General features: G+C 43.6%; 1 protein-coding gene across 3 annotated transcripts in view; it reads right to left on the reverse strand.

Moving 5' to 3' along the window:
* dnah9 (dynein, axonemal, heavy chain 9) overlaps nucleotides 1-17,596 on the reverse strand; it is a gene marked incomplete at its 5' end in the record, with an annotated part of 163,638 nt that overhangs the window by 33,860 nt on the left and 112,182 nt on the right. For all 3 annotated transcript variants that reach the window (XM_080516868.1, XM_080516869.1, XM_080516867.1), the window contains 5 exons: nucleotides 3,289-3,411; nucleotides 3,593-3,763; nucleotides 6,955-7,095; nucleotides 8,447-8,611; nucleotides 16,527-16,731. In XM_080516868.1, the coding sequence (XP_080372994.1) occupies nucleotides 3,289-3,411; nucleotides 3,593-3,763; nucleotides 6,955-7,095; nucleotides 8,447-8,611; nucleotides 16,527-16,731 (805 nt within the window). The remainder of the gene's footprint in view (nucleotides 1-3,288; nucleotides 3,412-3,592; nucleotides 3,764-6,954; nucleotides 7,096-8,446; nucleotides 8,612-16,526; nucleotides 16,732-17,596) is intronic.

Consider the following 17,596-nt stretch of genomic DNA (forward strand, 5'->3'; position numbering starts at 1 on the left):
GCGATGCACATGAAAGTCCACTTTGGAAACATTTCACAAAACGCAGCAAAAGAGCTAACTTTGTTTGCAAAAGTTGGACGGCGGTGAGTGGATTGGAGATAAAACAGAGAGGAGAGCTTATCTTTCCTCATGCCTATATAAATAATATTTATTCAAAAGGAAATGCTGAGTAAACACGATCCCTTTCATAACGGGACAGGGGGTAAGGAGGGACCAAATATGCCTCCGCTGCAGAACTAGCGGGGGCTTCATTGTGGCGCCCCAGCTGACAGACGCCTTATCTCATCTGCGGAGAACAGCAGTGTCACGCAGTGCAGGTATACACTCCGTGACAGCTGCACACACACGTGCAGGGTGTATGCGCTCCCGTGGACTGCATAAGCAATGAGGAGGGTGCTGAAATCCTCCCACTGCAGACGCACTGAATACAAAGTGTCAAATCCTCGTGTGATTCCAGCAAAATCTGCCTCTCTCTGTCTCTCTCTCTCTCTCTCTCTCTCTCCCTCTCTCCCTCGCCGCCGGCCGTGAGGTGGCACGGCGCAGTGAGGCTTGGCGGTGAAGCAGCGCAGTCCTTCCTACTTCGACTCGCTTCTTCTAATTACCGCGGGCAGTTGGCAAACCTCTTAGCTGCCGGCGAGGGGGGAGAATACACGGGGTCTCCAGGGATTCCAGCACCACTAATATCGTCCGGGGTGGGGGTAGGGGGGGAAATCAAAGGATCTCATCCCGCTTTAAAGCTTTCCAACTGATTACGTTTCCAACTGCGATAAGGTAAAGAAAAAAAGAAAAAATCAAGTGACAGGATTTGATGAGCGGGGGCCTTAAACATCCTCAGTGAGTTGATGCAGCCGAGGGGCCGTCTTCAGACCCTCAGAGAGGTTAGGGTTAAGTTAATATTGCAGGCAACTCAGGTTGAAAAATTCATGAGTGTAAGAGGCTAAAAAAACATGCCGCCGTGAGGGTTCGGTTTGCTGCTAAACTGATGTGACAAGAGCAGGAACCTCTGCCGCCTGACGTCCACGGGGCCAAGGCGCCAGACGGCGGTTATTTACAGGACCTCCCGTTATTAGGTCCGTCAACATTTTCTGTCACAGATACATCACCAGACTGCTGTGGTCACATTAAACAATAAAAGAAAATCATTGAATGGTAAAGCTGCCAGTAAAAAGAACAATGATGCTGGTGTCAAATTACAGAATGGGTCTCATGCGTTTCCTGATTTGGTCATCTGGTTCTGGGTCGAATATCAAATTACAGATTTCTTTATAGGGTGACCTGCTCCAAGCCAAGCACATAGCAGGCAAAAAGAAGCCAAGAAGAGAAATTGAGGCTGGTGTCAAACTACGCACAATGCTGTGCAGCTAATTGTCATTTCCTCATATGGTACCTCATATAGAACCTCCTCATATGACCATCTAGTTCAGGCACAGCAGCTAGTGTGATGACGAGGCTGGTGTTCAATTACACAGTTTTCCTTAAATGGTCACTTGATCTCTGCAAAGCATATATTAGGCAAATTTTAAGCAAAAAAAAAAAAAAAAAGAGACAGTCAACGTGGTCTTTTGTTTGAAACATAATATGGATTAAAAGTGTCAAAAATAAATAATGTAAATACATTGAAAACTGATGAGGCCGATGTCAAATTACAACTGATCAATGCTGAATCTCCGCAGTCCATACACTGCTGTCCCAATTCAATTCAGAGAGAATTGACATTTATTTTTGTTCCAGGCGGAGAAGCAACATTGAAAGACAATGATGCTGGCACCAAATTCCAAGTCGTAACGTGCATGATCTGATTCAGTATTCGAGGCTGGTGTTAAACAACAAATAAGGTCATGGTTACAGGCAACAAACACATTTGGCAAAGCAACAACTTAAAGACATTGAGGTTGTTGTTAAATTACAAGAAGCCATTCCTAGCAGGACAGCAACGTTGAAATTAATACTTCTAATGCGCTTTTAAAGAGAAGCTCACTTAAAATTTCACTTCTTTCACAGAGTGTGACCTGAGGGCTACATATAAAGCCACTCTAACAGAGCGCCAGAATATTTAAAAAAAAGCCTTAAATGAGCATAATAGCTCCTGTTTAGGTGAAAGTGTGAGTCTGCAGAGTTTGTTGGACTGTTCGAGCCACAAAGCAGAGTGTGGCCCTGGAGAATCACATCCCGGGTAAAACACAACCGCACACTTCAATTATGCTGCCGACTCTCTGAGTGTGTTTTCACTTTAGCGTAGTGTTTTCTCACGGAGGCTGGGCTGCACAAATTGCATCATGGGAAGCAATTCCACTCAGTGTGTAAAGTCGCTACAGGCTGAAAGAAAGTGGTGGTGGTTTGGGGGGAGGTTTGCAGTTATCGGTCATGCCTCTCATACATGACAGGCTCGAGGAAAACACAGCAGTGGATTCATGTCTCTACATCTTTTTCTGATTTCAACATCGAGAGGCACGTAAGGCGGGATACTAAAGATGAGACTGATCAATTTAATACCGCTCACGCATCTTTTCAGTCCGTCTATACGAGTTCCAAGAAGAGAGCTCTGTGGTAATGAAAGAACATTTCATTTTGATGAATGAAATGTTCTACTTGAGATTGCAGCCTCGCACAGATAGAAGCATCAGAGTTTTCTTTGGCAGGGAAGTCGCCTCCATCGACAGTCAGGCCGGCGTTTCAGCGAGCGAGTTCCCGGAATGAAATATCAACTGAAGGTGCAGCATCAATACCAAAGACTTTCAAGGCTTGTGTTTTTCCTTAATGTGACGTCCTTGTTTACGTTTTCTAAGAAAGTTTATCTTACAAACTTGTGATATTATGGTGACTCTCAACTATAAAACTACCAAGTCCCGGGAGAATATGGACTGGGAGTCATTAGCCTCATTGTCTATCGAGTTCAATTCAATCCCAGAGTGCATGGGCACTTCAGAACGTTTGTGTAATTTGGCTCCACCCTCACCACCTTCTTGATTGTGGCTGTCTGTGACCATATTAAAATAAAAAGGCGAATCTAAACCACACATTTACGGAGGGCTGAAGACTCAAGTTACATAAACATGAATATTTGAGCTGTTCAGACACCAAACAATTCATTATTTGCTTTAAAGATGAAATCCTCATATTTGGATAATCACTAAATATGGCTGACAATGAAAAGCACTTTTCAAACTTTTCAAGTTTACTTTGACTCAGGCATTGACAAAAAACTGATCTATTCACAACAACAGTTTATTTGATCTCAGTTGTCTTCATATTACAGAGGCAGGGACACTGCTCTGCCTCTCTCTGTACCTTGATCCCTCCCCAGGAGTGGTCAGAGAGGAAATCCACCGGGGATGTTACACCTGGTTGGACAGGGTATCTCAGAAGGAAGTCCAGCTCTGCAGGGTTTATTTCTTTATTCATCAGCAGGATCTGGGGAAACAACAAACCGAAGAAGTTGTACTTTCAGCACAAACCACATTTCCTTTTCCACTTGATTTGATCTGAACAGGCCCCGGTCCCGGGAGCCGGCCGATTCTACGGCCGGGCTTGTTCTTTAAAACAAACCATGCAGAAGATGAAACCTGCTCCGCACTCCTCCACCTCCTCCTACCTGGAAGGCAAGCTGAGCGATGTACGTGAGCTTGTCGCACTCGAACAGGCCTCTGGTGGTATACTGGAAGACCGAGGAGGTGATGCTGTCGATCAGGTTGGACACTCGCTGCTTGAGAGCGTCGTCCGGCTCTGCCTTCAGGACTGCTTTCTGGAAGACCACGCTGAACGCCTGGGCACGTTCATGGGAGCAGGTACCGAGAGAGACACGACGTCAACGAGACGCACGATCCAAAAATCCCATGGCGTTAATGAAAGATGCCGCGGTGTTTTGATTTTTAAATTTAAATTACGTCTCATTTATCAGTGTCGTTCACCTCTGACATGATGGATATGATGCAGTCTGCTCTTAAGATGAACTGATCGATAGTGCTCGGGCTCTTTAGGGAGAGCCTTTAGCAGTAATTGATCGAGAGGTGTTTTGAAGTCATTAATATATGCAAAAATATGTTATTAATGGCACAGGCTTGGAAAATGGGTTCACTTGACTGACAGATAATTTCTCACCATTTCTATATATTTCCCATTAAAAACTCAAAGCAGTAATGTCAAAAGCTGATAATGAAAGAAAAAAAAAAAAAAATCCATTACCTGTGGCATTCCCAGAACTGAATTACATTTCTAAATGGCATCAGTGGCTGTCTATTCACTACCTGCTGGTCCATCATCAAGCAACAATGGAGGCGTCAGCAGAACATATAGCTAAATAGAGGTTATCTATTTTAGCCTGAACTGCTAAAACAAAGCAAGAAGACGCAGACTAATTAATCCAAGTGTGTGGGAGACCCTCAAGGTGCCACTCACCACCATTGAGGAATCGGTGTGCTTTTGGGGTCCCTTTATGCGGTGTACATTTAAACAGTGCTAGACGACCCTGAAAACACCACTTTTTGAAACTTGCTACCAAAGTGGAACCTTTCAAAAATGCTCTGACTTCGTATAAATGGGAGGAAAGTGCATATTTTTGAAAATGCGTGGGCACCATCTACACGCAGTTGGTAGAACTTAGTAACCTGACTATACGAATGCCCTTGTACTCACCATTGTTACTGTTTATAGCATAGAGTTCTCTGCACAGTGTGTAGCTTCATGACACAAAACAACCAACAGCACCCACTTGTGGCCCAACATGTAAACTTGAGATGTTACACTTTAAAATTATAAATACAACGATACAATTATGCATTTTTCACCTGAAACGTTGTCATGGAAACTAGGTTTAATATTCACTATGTATGCAAAACTCACCAGAACAATAATTGCATGTTTGACGACAAAGGGAACAATCTAGCACTAAGCAGTATAGATTATTTTATGGGTTAATAATCTTTTGTCTTTGCTGGAGAGCAGGTAGCGTTACAAGCTACTTCCTGGTGGGTTCTTTCGTTTCTTTCAAGCAAAACAATACCGATGGTCAAAACAGTGAGCCGCAGCGGTAGAGCCGCAGAGCTGGGCTCTACTTCTTCAGAAGAAAACTGCTTCACATTAAAGACCGGCCATTTGCCCTGTCGTTAATCTGTGGCCATTGATTGGTGCAGCTTTAAAATCTTGTGCATTCAGGTCAGCGGGAACTGATGGGCTGAGTGCCACGGACTAATGTGTGTTGGGGTGTTTTCGGGGGTTGGGGGGGGGGGGGGGGGGGGGGGGGGTTTGAGGGTTGGAGAGGAGATTTTTGTTGGATTTGTTGACATTAAGAGGACTGCAGAATAACAGCAGCCTTACCTTTTAAACTGGAAGCTAATGTGAAGTGTCAGGATCTGCACTACCTCTGACCCTTTAAGACTGCTCTTTAAATGGGCTGCTGAGAGAGAACGATGGCTCAATCGCCCTTGAAGGGATTTTTCATTTGATCTGACTGGAGACCGTTCTCGGCTGGCATCACAGAAACTTTGAGGCGCCTTTATGAAAACACTCAGCAAGGCTGGGATGATTCACACACGTCTAGTCACAGTAAAACTTTATCTCACAAAACTGGCAAATTTGACATTTTAGTATCTGTGACACATTTAGGAAGATGTTGTGCAAATTTGACCAGATCAAATGAAATGTCGAGTTGTAGCTTTAGTATTGCTGCTATTTTTTGGGTTCTTTGCATCTGGGCTTGTATTTGTATTTTACGCTTTCATAACTGAGGCCTCGTTTCAAGTGAAAACACAACATTTTTTGCAAATCAGATAAGTTTCGCGTTACCACAGCAACGTTTTGAAAACAATGTAGTTTGCATGCCAGGCCACAAGTTGGTGCTGTTGTTTGTGATGAAACCACACACACATACCCCCAGAGAACAATGAGACAGGTTTGTTTTACCTTACTGATGCACTACTACTACCTTATACTCATTTTGATTATTTGTTATTTACTTTTCTTTTACTTTATTTGTTATTTACTTTTCTTTTACTTTAAAAAATGACAATTGAGGTAAAGGGGCAGAGTATATAAGCTTAATCTTTTTTCTGCTCCCTGTCATTCAGGCGTTTAAATTTTTTGTTCTGTATTGTTTTTTACTGAATTGCTTTGTATTTTTATTTTCATAATGACTAAACGAAACGAAACGAAACGAAACGAAACGAAACGGCAGTGGCTCGCATGTAAAATGGCAGTGGTTCTGCCCAAGCAATTTCACAAAGTTGCACCTTGGGAGCTGTTCTCAAAAAGTTGCATTTTCAGTCACGCTGAGCACCGCTTTCATGTAAATTGACACCCAAAATACAAAAAACTGTTGCTTTATCACTTAGAATTATATTTTAGCTACAATCATGGCTCATATTTGTATCGCTGCTTCTATAACTGAGCCTTTTCTTGCGTTGATGTTGTGGCTTTTGTATCTGCGGCGACCTTTCGGCGCCGCCGCAGAGGCACCCAGAAGCAGATGTGTCCTGCGAATTGAAATATTACAACTGCAAATAAAATAATTGTCATTATCTTCAGCTCAGTGATGTGTGGAGTCATTTTTGTCAATTTGGCAGAGTTGGACTTTGCTGTAGGTGGTGTGATGAACATATATTACAATGGATTTCATTTCACTCACAAGGTCAAAGGTCTATAAATCCAGAATGTGTTTTCATTTGATTACTCCTGGAAATGACGCGGGCCGGGGGGGCCCCCGGCTACCTGCGGAGCCGCGAGTGATTGCAAGCCATATCTCAGGCTGCCTCCTCTCAGCGCTCACCGGCTGACAATATCAAAGACATTACGCTCTACATAACTACATTAGGGAGCCACAAACACAATAAAAGCCGGGCAAAGAGCATAAAACACGGCAGACAAACGGGAGGGAGGTAGAAAGGGGGCGAGCGTAAAGAGGGGTCTCAGTGGGGGAGGGGGTTGGAGAGGGGGAACATGGCGGGTCAATAGACAGGCTACCTTGAGAGAGAACTGGTACATGGGGTGGATTTTATTGAGGTCGTTCATTATGAAGTACAATAAGGAAGCCCGTGCTGCCGCCAGTCGGTAGTGCTCCCGAGCCTCATTGATTTTGGCCTCTGTCACCTTGGCTTCTTTTACCTACAGTAAAGACAGTGGAAACACACACGCACACGCACACACACTCAGGCTTCAATCAGGTAATGATGGAGTCGTCTAATAAAGCACCCTCCAGTGACGGGCAGAGCGACTCCAATTTCACGCCTCCAGCCAAAACGATGCGTGGAACAAGACAATCAACCTTCATTATGATTATTGTTTTCTTTTCTTCTTCTTCTTCTTTTTTTTTTTTTAAACTGCACATACCTGCACTGCCGAAATGCAAGAGTGACGCTTCTGCAGAGGCAGACAGGAGGCACACGCTCCCGTCAGCCTCGCAGGACTTCCTCGGGAGTGCTGCCAGGTATCGGAAACATCAGTAATTCTCCTTGGGCTGAGATAACGCTCCAAGCTGACGTGATCTAAATTTCTGACCACGGAGAGGAGTGAAGGCTGATGGGAAGACGGCAGCACGAGACTACACCACTCAGAAACTAAAGGCCAATAACTGCCGCCTTCAAAAACCGTCCGGGTTCCAAATTTTATTGAGGATGATTACAAGTTAAAGCGATACTAAAAGCTCCAGGACTCCAGATTTTAGATGCCTGTTGCCTAGTTCAAGTGTTGGATAGTTGGTACTACATCAGAGTGTTGTTATTGGGTCACCTCCAAGCGAGGCCTTGGCTTGTAAATCTCAACTGCACAATGACAATTCCAGTGATTTAGTGGGATCGTTTCGATGCTGAGGTTTTGTGTGCTTTTTCTTTTTTGTTCAGCTATCATATTCATTTCCAGTTATTTACAATATTATGGAACTCCTTTCAAGAAGCTTTTTGCAATGCAGTTTTCTTCACGTCTTTATAGGATTTGTCTCTTTACAAGCCATCGCAGCTATAAACACAATAAGGGACGCAATAAGCTGATATCCTTTCTGTCTGAAACAAATGAGGTTTGGTGTCAAATAAACAAACCAGAGAACAAAACCGGACCAATGGAGGGTCGATCCCAAAAATGACAGAAACTACTGACTGAATGTTTCAATTAACTGTACTGTACTGAATATTGTACATAGGATTTTAAGATATCAGTGATGCAGCAGAGAAAGTAAGCTACTGTATTGTCAAGTATCTTTGGCACAAAAGTCACATGATTATCGAGTTGCACTGTTACTTGCATGAATTTCAAAGAAGAAATAGTTTCAGGATATTTCACTGGACCAGGTCAGGTAATTTAAGTTGGCATGTTATTGCAATTATTGGGAATGCACCGATACGACCCTTGTATTGGGTCCGCTACTGTTCTTGCGAGCGCTTCTGAAGCTCTAATTCAGTCTGATGGCTGTAATCACGGCATGTCAGGAGTAGGGATGAGAGGATGACTCAAAAGTTCAAACCTTTTCTTCAATCTCAGCAGCGGTGCGTTTGGTGGTCTCAAGGTTTTCCACCAGCTCTGTGTCTCCCAGGAAGTTCCCAGAAGCAGAGGACAGGCGGGACAGCAGGTTGTCCTCCAGCGTCTTCAGGGTGATCTTGAATCCATTCTGCTGCTTGGTCAGTTCGGACTATGGGAGAAAGGACAGAGAAATTGCAAACAAAGTCAGTGGAAAAGCTTGATTCCTCTGCTGATCCAGAGTCCGAGACGGTGGGAGACCCTCAAGGTGCAAGTCAATACGAGGACGTGGACACTGAAGGGCAACTCAAAGGCAGAACCGATCGATGGGCTCTGTGTCTGCTTTCCCCGACACATGAAGGCGGAGCGCTTTGGGCCGGATTAACCGGCTTCCATGAAGCTGCGGACATCAAACCTTTTGCCGAATTGCCTCAGCGCGATGAACCCGATTCCGGCGGGAGTTGGCGCTGCTTTGATGGCGTAAGTACACACAAACACATGCACGCTTGCCTCCATTATGAATCATGCATAACGAGACATTATGTTTTCAATTATCAGCAACTACAGCCATCACAGCCTATGCGTGTGTCGACACACAGCTCCACAATAATGGCTTTTCCTCGCACCTCACCATATGGATTAACGCGGCCCGTCTTCTAATAAAGCTTTGACTCTCATCTTTTTTTTGGTCTCCCTTGTCTTTGTTCTGACTGCAAAAACAAATACGCCTGAGAGGAACTTCCACTTTTTCAAAGCGCAGGCGTTTGAGAGGCGTGGAGGTGGAGGGGGGAGAACAAAGTCGACGGGGCCACAGTCACTCGCTTTATTGCCTCATTCCGCTTTGTCCTTCATTACAGTCTGTTGCGGCTTCTTGTTTCTGCTCGATAATGACTTTGCTTTATTGAAGTTTTCCCTAATAAGAGCCTTTGCGACCTTTGAATTGTTGTAATTACGGGAAGAGGGGCTGAGATTTGCCTACTCGGGGCGTTGTCCACCACTGATGATGGCAGAGAGGTTTTGGACGTTTATTATATTTTTATTTTGAGCGGCGTGAATCATGGCGGGCAAAGGTATCTAGCTATATACATGGATTGCAAAATGAGACAAAGATAAAAAAACATTCATCCCTTGGATGCCTTTTCCTTGTTAAATCCTAATAGAATTTTGTGGTACTGAAATGAATGCAAAGAAAACTCCCCCAGGTACACTAATGAAAAAAACGGACTCCTCCAAAGTGAATAAATATCTATTACCTTCAAGACAACATTATGTCTGGCTGTAATAACTAGTTATGGATCGTGCATCGTATCACGTCATTTTTTGAAAGTCGTTCAAGTTCTTTGCAGCAGCACAAGGTGGAAATATGACACTGTTTGATGGATTAAGGCCCCGGAACAGTCATGACTGCCTTTAAAACATTCTTGTCTACCTTTTGCTGTTTGGTAAATGGATTTCAATTATATAGTGCTTAAGCAGTCCCCAAAGCACTTTCCACTGTTAATCACACACACCAATGGAGGCGGCTGCCATGCCAGGCACTCAGATCGTCCAATGGGAGCAATGTGGGGTTCATTGTCTTACTCAAGGACACTTTGACATGTGGATGGAGGGTATGAAGAGTCAATCATCGGTGCTGAATATTGAAAGTTTGTTGAATGTTTACACGTGTCCTTCTTGCTTGGTATGAGACAACATCATGGGTCAACAGTATGCTTCTTTCATTCCTTCACGGTGAATTGCACTGACATCCAGGTGAAGTGCGAGGAGTCTGCCTTTCAATTTTCAACAAATAAAAAGTGGCTTAGAGTGTCGTTTAGCCTTCATGGTGCCAATAAAGCACATAATTAAGACTGATTAACCTTTGTTAAATTAGGTCAATGTCAGCAATATTCCTATTAAAACCTCAAGAAGACAAAATTCGCAGATCAGACTTGAGAGCAGGTGAGAGGATTCAAAATATATTTTAACAAAGTATTGTGTGCCAAGAGATAAATCCTTGATCTAAGCATGTACAGGAGTTGTATAAAACTTCTTTCACAGTTCAGTTCTTTAAAAGGTGAAATAAACAAGAGCTGTGTTTGTGCAGGTGCAAGTTTGAGATACAAAAGCAAAGAACAATTTAAATGGGTGAATATGAATTCAATGAAGTTGACCAAGTATCCACCGAATTGGCAATTATTGCAATGTGTGGCCAGCCCACATAAGCAGGTCTGATAAAGCTACTTAAAAAACACAGATAGGTGGTTTATTCCACTTGTATCGAGGAGAAAATCCTCCCATACTTTCGACTGGTGACCAAGGCGGAGCTAATTCCATCCTCTCAGTCAGCATAATGCACCCGTGACAAAACACACACTTAGCTGGGGATCGGACGAAGGGGGGGCGCACAGTTTTAAGAGATCACACTGCTTAATTACCCTCTTTAGGACAGTATTTCCTTTTGTGGTGATGAGAAGTATTTTATACCATTGTTAAAGCTAATTGAGCCTCGGTCTTGTTAAAATCTTACATCTTCTGGATGAGAACTCACTGCTACACTCTGTGGCTTGAATTGCCAAAAAAAGTAAAAAACTGCTGGCATTTCTTTCATTTCTTGTCAAAGAAGTGTTGTATGTTTAGAGAGGACAGAGATAGGAGGAGGTCAGATGTTTTTAGTGGTGGATATTCAGATTCTGGTCTTTTATTCTTTTTTCTGCTTGCGTGAGTCAACAGTGACCTTCTACATGCCTGCGTCTGGTGTTCCTGAGGGGGTAGCGATGGGGGACGGGAGCGTTAACCACACTAAAACATTCCCAACTGGTATCCGGTAATGAGTCCGTTCTTAACGATTCACTTGCCTCTGGCACGTTGTTCTTGTAATTGTCCTTGCTTGGGAAAAAACAAACAATTTACCAGTCAGCAGAACGCTCTAATTGGGACTAAAATGAGATATTACATTTATCTTTTTTTATTTTATTTATTTTTTTCATTTGGGGCAAATGATTACCGAGTGTCACAGAGCAACCCTGTTGAGGTAATTTGGGAAGTGGAGCGTTCTTGGTCTCATTAGGGTCCAAGAGTATAGAACCGTATCGCACTTGTTTACCCAATGGAGTGCTTATTCTGGGGAAAAAAGGTTGCACTCTGATTCCTCTTCTGGGCGCCCTCATAAAAAAAAACCAACAACTTGACATTTTAAGCTCCTTAACCTGGGTTAAACGAGGAGGGGGGTTCAGCCACCCGACTGTCGTCTCACGGCTCAGCGGTGACGCTAACCTCATTAAAGCGATAATCGAGCCGAGTCACTGAAAGAATATAAACAGGTACAGCCAATTTGCGCTGCCTCCTATCAGTGTGATGATTGTTATCAGTCCAGGGTTGTTTACTGACAACAAGCTTAAAAAAAGAAAAAGCCATTCAGGAGCTCATTCAATGGGACCTTGTTGTGATAGGAGTGAACACGCCGCCTGCCGCCACCCACCTTCCACTTTTGGTGTTAATTAAAATGATAAGTGAGTTCCAGATCTTACTTCCTCCAATCTCAGTGAAATGCTAATTAAACAAGCGTCATTAAATCATATTTCACTTTGTCTAAGGCATTGGAAACTGCTGAGGGGACATAAGTCATAAAATGCCTTATAGCATTTCATTTTTTTTCGTAATTAAAAACTTTGTTTTGTCCTCTTACAGCGGCAAGTGAACTGAAATCACCAAAGTCTTCAGGATTGTGGGAATATGTTGACCCATTAACTAAGTTCCAGCCACCTTTACCGATCAGATAAGGCCATTGCCTGGCCAGAAGTATTCCAGAACCAGAACTGATTTCCGATTCCGATCGCCACTTTCCCATCTGTCAACCATAACTTTGACTAACAAGAGTTAAATTTGAGCAACAGTGGAAGTGTGTCAATGTGTTGGCTAATTGCTGGTTTGCAGTAGCGCCAGCGGCCGATCTGTTCGGAGCCGCCGACTTGAAAAGATCCGACTGTCGGTGAGGAACGAGAGCGCGAGGCGTCGTTAAGAAGACGATGCTTTGATCAAGCGAATTCTCGCCTAATTGCGAACATTTACATTCAAGACGTGGAGCGAGAGGCGTACGCCTTAACTACGTGTCGCTCATTACTTCTGAGAAGTTGCGGGGACCTGCAGGACTGCAGCGAGCTGGCCATTAGCTCTGACCAGCGGTGACAGCTTGGAGCCGATCAACAGAGTGGAACGACGGCTCGACGATCTTTCCACCGGAAAAAAAGACTGAAGCCCCCGTGGAACAAGGACAGCAATTGACATTAAAACGAGAGAGTGGAGAGAAGAAAAAAAAACACCTCCAAGCACCTTCTATCTGCATGTCTTTTGATTTCAGAGGCGTGGATGTGTGCGGGTAAATGAGTCGGCTGGAGTAGATGATAAATATAAGAAGATGAAATTCCCTAGAGGATAACATCAAGACACAATTACACTACTCCCGGAGCTTGATGATAAATGGCAGCGTGTCACAGAAGCAGTACCCAGGGTGGCTGCCACACAATGCTAAATTGTCTCAAAAGTTAATAAGCTTTTTTTCTGGATTCAGGATTAATGGAGTTTTGGCTTTATGGGTGATTCTTCACAGCGCAAACCAAACAGAGATACTGCTTCAGATATGGCGTATCGTGGAATGATTAAAGACGCAGGTAATTTAAGTTTATGAAAGCGTCTGAATTTTTCTGTTTCACACTGTTCGTTGGTTAGGTCTGCGATAAAAAGTGATATTCCAATCACGTGTGTTAGCATATCACATTCACTCTAGTGATTTAATACTGGAGATGATAGTGTGGAGCTGAACAGTCGTGGAGTGAAGGGGGATCAAAAGTAACTTTGCCTAACTTTATTACTGAATAGATTAAAGCTGTTTCCTGGAGCCTTACAGATTGGGTCGGAGAAAAGCGCTGGACTCGCTTTAATCTCTAATTACTCAAAACATTACAATGATGCCAAAAGCTGGTGGACATACCTACTATATCCTACATTCAAAAGTAGAAGTCTTCAAAGTAAATAAAAGAGTTTTTCAGGTTTGCTCTCTCTTACATAAAGTGGCTTGTTCTGGTTCTGTCTGAGATGTGAAAGTGTAATTTTGACGATCTCAGAGCAGTAAAATCTTCGGGCCTCCCCAGGGTGTCTGGTGCTTCTGTCCAACTCCAGGTCATGTCCACAAGAGCTAAAACAATCTTTTTTCTCCCGGTCGTTCTTTATTTCCCCCCCCCCCATTCACTCAGCACCATAAAAATTGCCTCGTAGTACATATGCCAGGCCAACTGTATATAGGGTGGTGTCGCTCTGCCACAGAAATAAACCAATAACCGATTAATGCCACGCCATGTGGCTGATTAACCAAAAAACGAGGGGGGTTACATTAAACAGCGTTGAGTCATGTGGACAGGGCCTTGGTTGCCACTGCAACACACTTTCAGCACATTTACAGCATCACTCAATCAATCTATCAAATCAAGTTTCCCGACCAATCATGTCAATGTGTGGCTTATCTCCTGAACATCTTAATACTCTGGACTTTGGGTGTCAAAAGGTTTGGTCTGAGAGAAAAGTCTGCCGCAGCTTAGACTTAGACAATCCAAGCTTTATCAAGAGCTTCTTGATCCATTTGAAGCTGACACTGGGAACATTAGTATTTCTGTATTCTGCCAGATGGAGACGAAGAGGGTGATGACCGTATTGGCTTGGGACGCCTGAGGTGTTGGCATTGACATTTTGAGTGTGACACAGTCAGCGGTGAAACTGACATCACCACGCTTGAGCTCCATTAGAAGAATACACAAGGTCCAAATGTTGTTGTCCATGGTACCTTCTCGACCCTATAGAGATTCCCCAACACGCCTCCAGACCGTGTTCAGGAGACACACTGGAGAAGCTCGTTAGCTCATGTTAGCTTCAGGACTAACTCCAATCAGGCATCATGAAGCAAAACACAGAACCTGTAACTAAAGAGCTGCACCATAACTTTGTCCACGACCGCTGCTGAAACTGTGTACTTACTGCCAATTTATATCTCCAAACTCCACTGCAACCAAACTCTGGCTGTCAAATTCACACTGGTTCAGCAGTTTCCTGCAGGGAAAAAAAACTTTTCCCCCCCGACTTGTTATCTATAGATTAGCAGGAGATGGTTAAATGTTTTGACTTTTATGGCCAACCGTAGAATTAGAGTCTGTGATGATGGCAGCCTCTCAATATTCTCTCTTCTATAAATTGTAATCAAACCGACACAAAAAAAATAATGCTCTTTCTTTAGGCTAGGCCCAGTTTACCAGTGAAAATGGAACACAAAGGTTGCTTTTTGGTCTCTCTCAACTGTCAGCTACTGAAAATGCAACTTTTTGAAAATGGCTTCCAAGACGGAAATATTCTTTTTAAGCATCTTTGTGAAAACGGGGGAAAAAATGCTACATTCTGAAAATAAACCGAATGGTAGAAACTAAATTATTTTGAAAACGCTGCGACTGTGCATGTACACCACAGCCGTAGTAAATAGTTCTGCACATGCTCAGTAGATTAACAAGAACAACAATGTTTGCCTCAAGAGTGTCATGACTCCCAGTCGTTGTTCTTCTGGGACTTGGTCGCTTTATAGTTGAAAGGCACAGTAAAAGCAACCTGACTTTGGATACCTTTGGATCTGAATGTGCTTGAAATATACCAGTTCATGGAAAACAGCAATACGTGAGCTTTTTACAACAATGTCTTTCAGTAGGAGAGGACATATTTATCACATTAGGAGCGACTGATCTACAAAGCCTTTGAAGAAATCCCTTTGAGGCCTTCTGGCGCGATAATAGAAGCATAACAAATTAATGCTAACGTTGCTTTGTGTCTCTTGGATGTGTAAATAAAGCCGTCGCACAAGAGATCCGACAACAAGTACTTCTGCTTTAACCTTTGTTGTGTGACCCTCCAATCGGAGAGGCTCCACAAGCGCGGACACTAACAATGGAAAATGAATGAAAGCGCAGCGTGTTTGACAGCTTGTGTTTCATTCGCGGAGCCGCTGTCTCGGCGAGGCAGCGAACGGAGCATGAAGAAAGAACACGGTGACACAGAAAAGATCGATTACTGCATTTGAAATGAGCCGCTCAGAAATGATTCGCCCCGCTCTGGTGGCTGTATGCAGATCCCTCCACGATTTGGTAGAATTGTCTTTGGGCACTTGTTCCAGGTTAATCCCGACAACTCCCACAGTGACGCGGGGAAAAAAAAGGTGGAGAACTTAAACTGTCACAACACAGACGTTAATGTCGTTTTCCTTTAAAGACAGATTAGGGATTGTAATTTCTCAGAATAATCTATATTAACACACACAGGTTAACCTCCTATGCATCATTCTAACAATGACTTGATTGTCTTACATTCATTTCCTGCAGATCAATTCAAACCTAGTCTACTTCTGGTCCAACCCTGATCATATCCTTGAGTTTAAAACATGTCTTCACCTCTAAATTGATTGATTGATTCATGGGGACCTCATTTTTTTGTTTCCCATTGGTTACTGTGCAAACAGAATTAGGCCCCCACTAGTGTAGTAGAACAAGAGCGCACGCACGCACGCACGCACGCACACGCACACGCACACACACACACACACACACACACACACACACACACACACACACACACACACACACACACACACACACACACACACACACACACACACAGCTGTGCAGGGTCCCTGTGTCCCTCCACGAGGCACCCTCAGTCCCATAATTATCAGACACCCAGCAGCCGTTAATCAAAGGCCCTGGCTGATTGTTTTGGAATCAAAGCGCCTGGACCTGCAGCCTCTTGTGATGTTTAAAGACAGACGTTGCTTCCTTGCCGGCATGTCGCGGTGCAGACAGAATAATGACGAGCGAAACAGCGCTACACCTGCTTTCCGGAAGCTCTTCCGACTGTTTCTTTTATTTCCACCAGCGTTGTTGTCGGCGGGGAAACTCAAAAAGTCCAGCGCCCGGTGCTTGTTTCGTTCTCTGATAACACCTGGAGACTTTTACAGACAGGAAGCTTTTCAAGTTTGGGATTGAAGGCTTGAGCATCTAGTAAACGTGCTGCAGTTCTCTCACCTTCAGCTGCTCCAGGTCCGGTCGCTCCATGCTGACCACGGCGGCCAGCAGCTGGTCCTCCAGACCATCTCTGGTCACGGTGAAGTTGATGAGCGTGCACTGGGCCTGCAGCTCCGGCTGGTAATGAGGGCTAGCCAGCTTCGTGTGCAGGATGAGGCGGAAAGTGGGGTTGTACTCGCACTCCTTGTCTCCGATTTTGATGTACCTGTTCGTTGGAATGAGAAAGACAAATCTAACTTTAACAAAATGGCACGAGAAGAGAGTGGAAATATTTTCAAGGGACCTAAACATCACAATATGAAGGACTGCTCTGATTTGTTCAACCACTTCCTCAGTCTGCGAGGTAATGGACAATAACAATGTTTGCCTCCAGAGGGTCATGACTCCTAGTCCATATTGTCCTGGGACTTGGTAGTTTTATAGTTGACAAACCTAATAACAATCCAACTTTGTCGTCTGTCCACGAGAATGTCCGCGTTCTCACCTTTGTTAATGTAAACAGACATTGTTTTCAAAATGTTGCGATTTTTGACTTTTCTTTAATGTTTTTTTTTAAGTATATTATTTTTTTAAACTCATTTTAAAAAGTAAAGAAATATGTGCTTGGCATGTCTTTACTTTACTTCATTTAATTCCCTCTGTGAAGAGCGTGCACGTGTGGGATGAGCAGTTGAGCCGGTGGTGCCAGTTTGTTGATGATACAGATGATCCATCAAGAAGCGACTGTGTTGCACTGAGATGGTTTTCACGCTGATTTTCTAAAAGTGAGTTTGTTGTTCACCGAGATATGTCACTTTGTAAGGGAGACACAGTCTGTGAGAAATGACTGGAAGCTTTTGTTTATCCTGTTTGAACAGTCAACTCAGTCAAGCTTGAGTAACTTATTTTTTTGTGTGCATAAAACAGTTCTCAACAGAGTATCTTATACTGTTGGAATGGTGCTACATACAGTATGTGAAAACATGCATTTGAGGGATGAATATCTGATTTTGGTAAGTGGCCCATCAAAGGTTTGTCGAAACCCAAAACGATTGTTGTTTAGGACACACGTGACAGAAATGCTGATGCAG

The sequence above is a fragment of the Blennius ocellaris genome, assembly GCF_963422515.1.
Source record: "Blennius ocellaris genome assembly, chromosome: 21".
NCBI lineage: Eukaryota > Metazoa > Chordata > Actinopteri > Blenniiformes > Blenniidae > Blennius > Blennius ocellaris.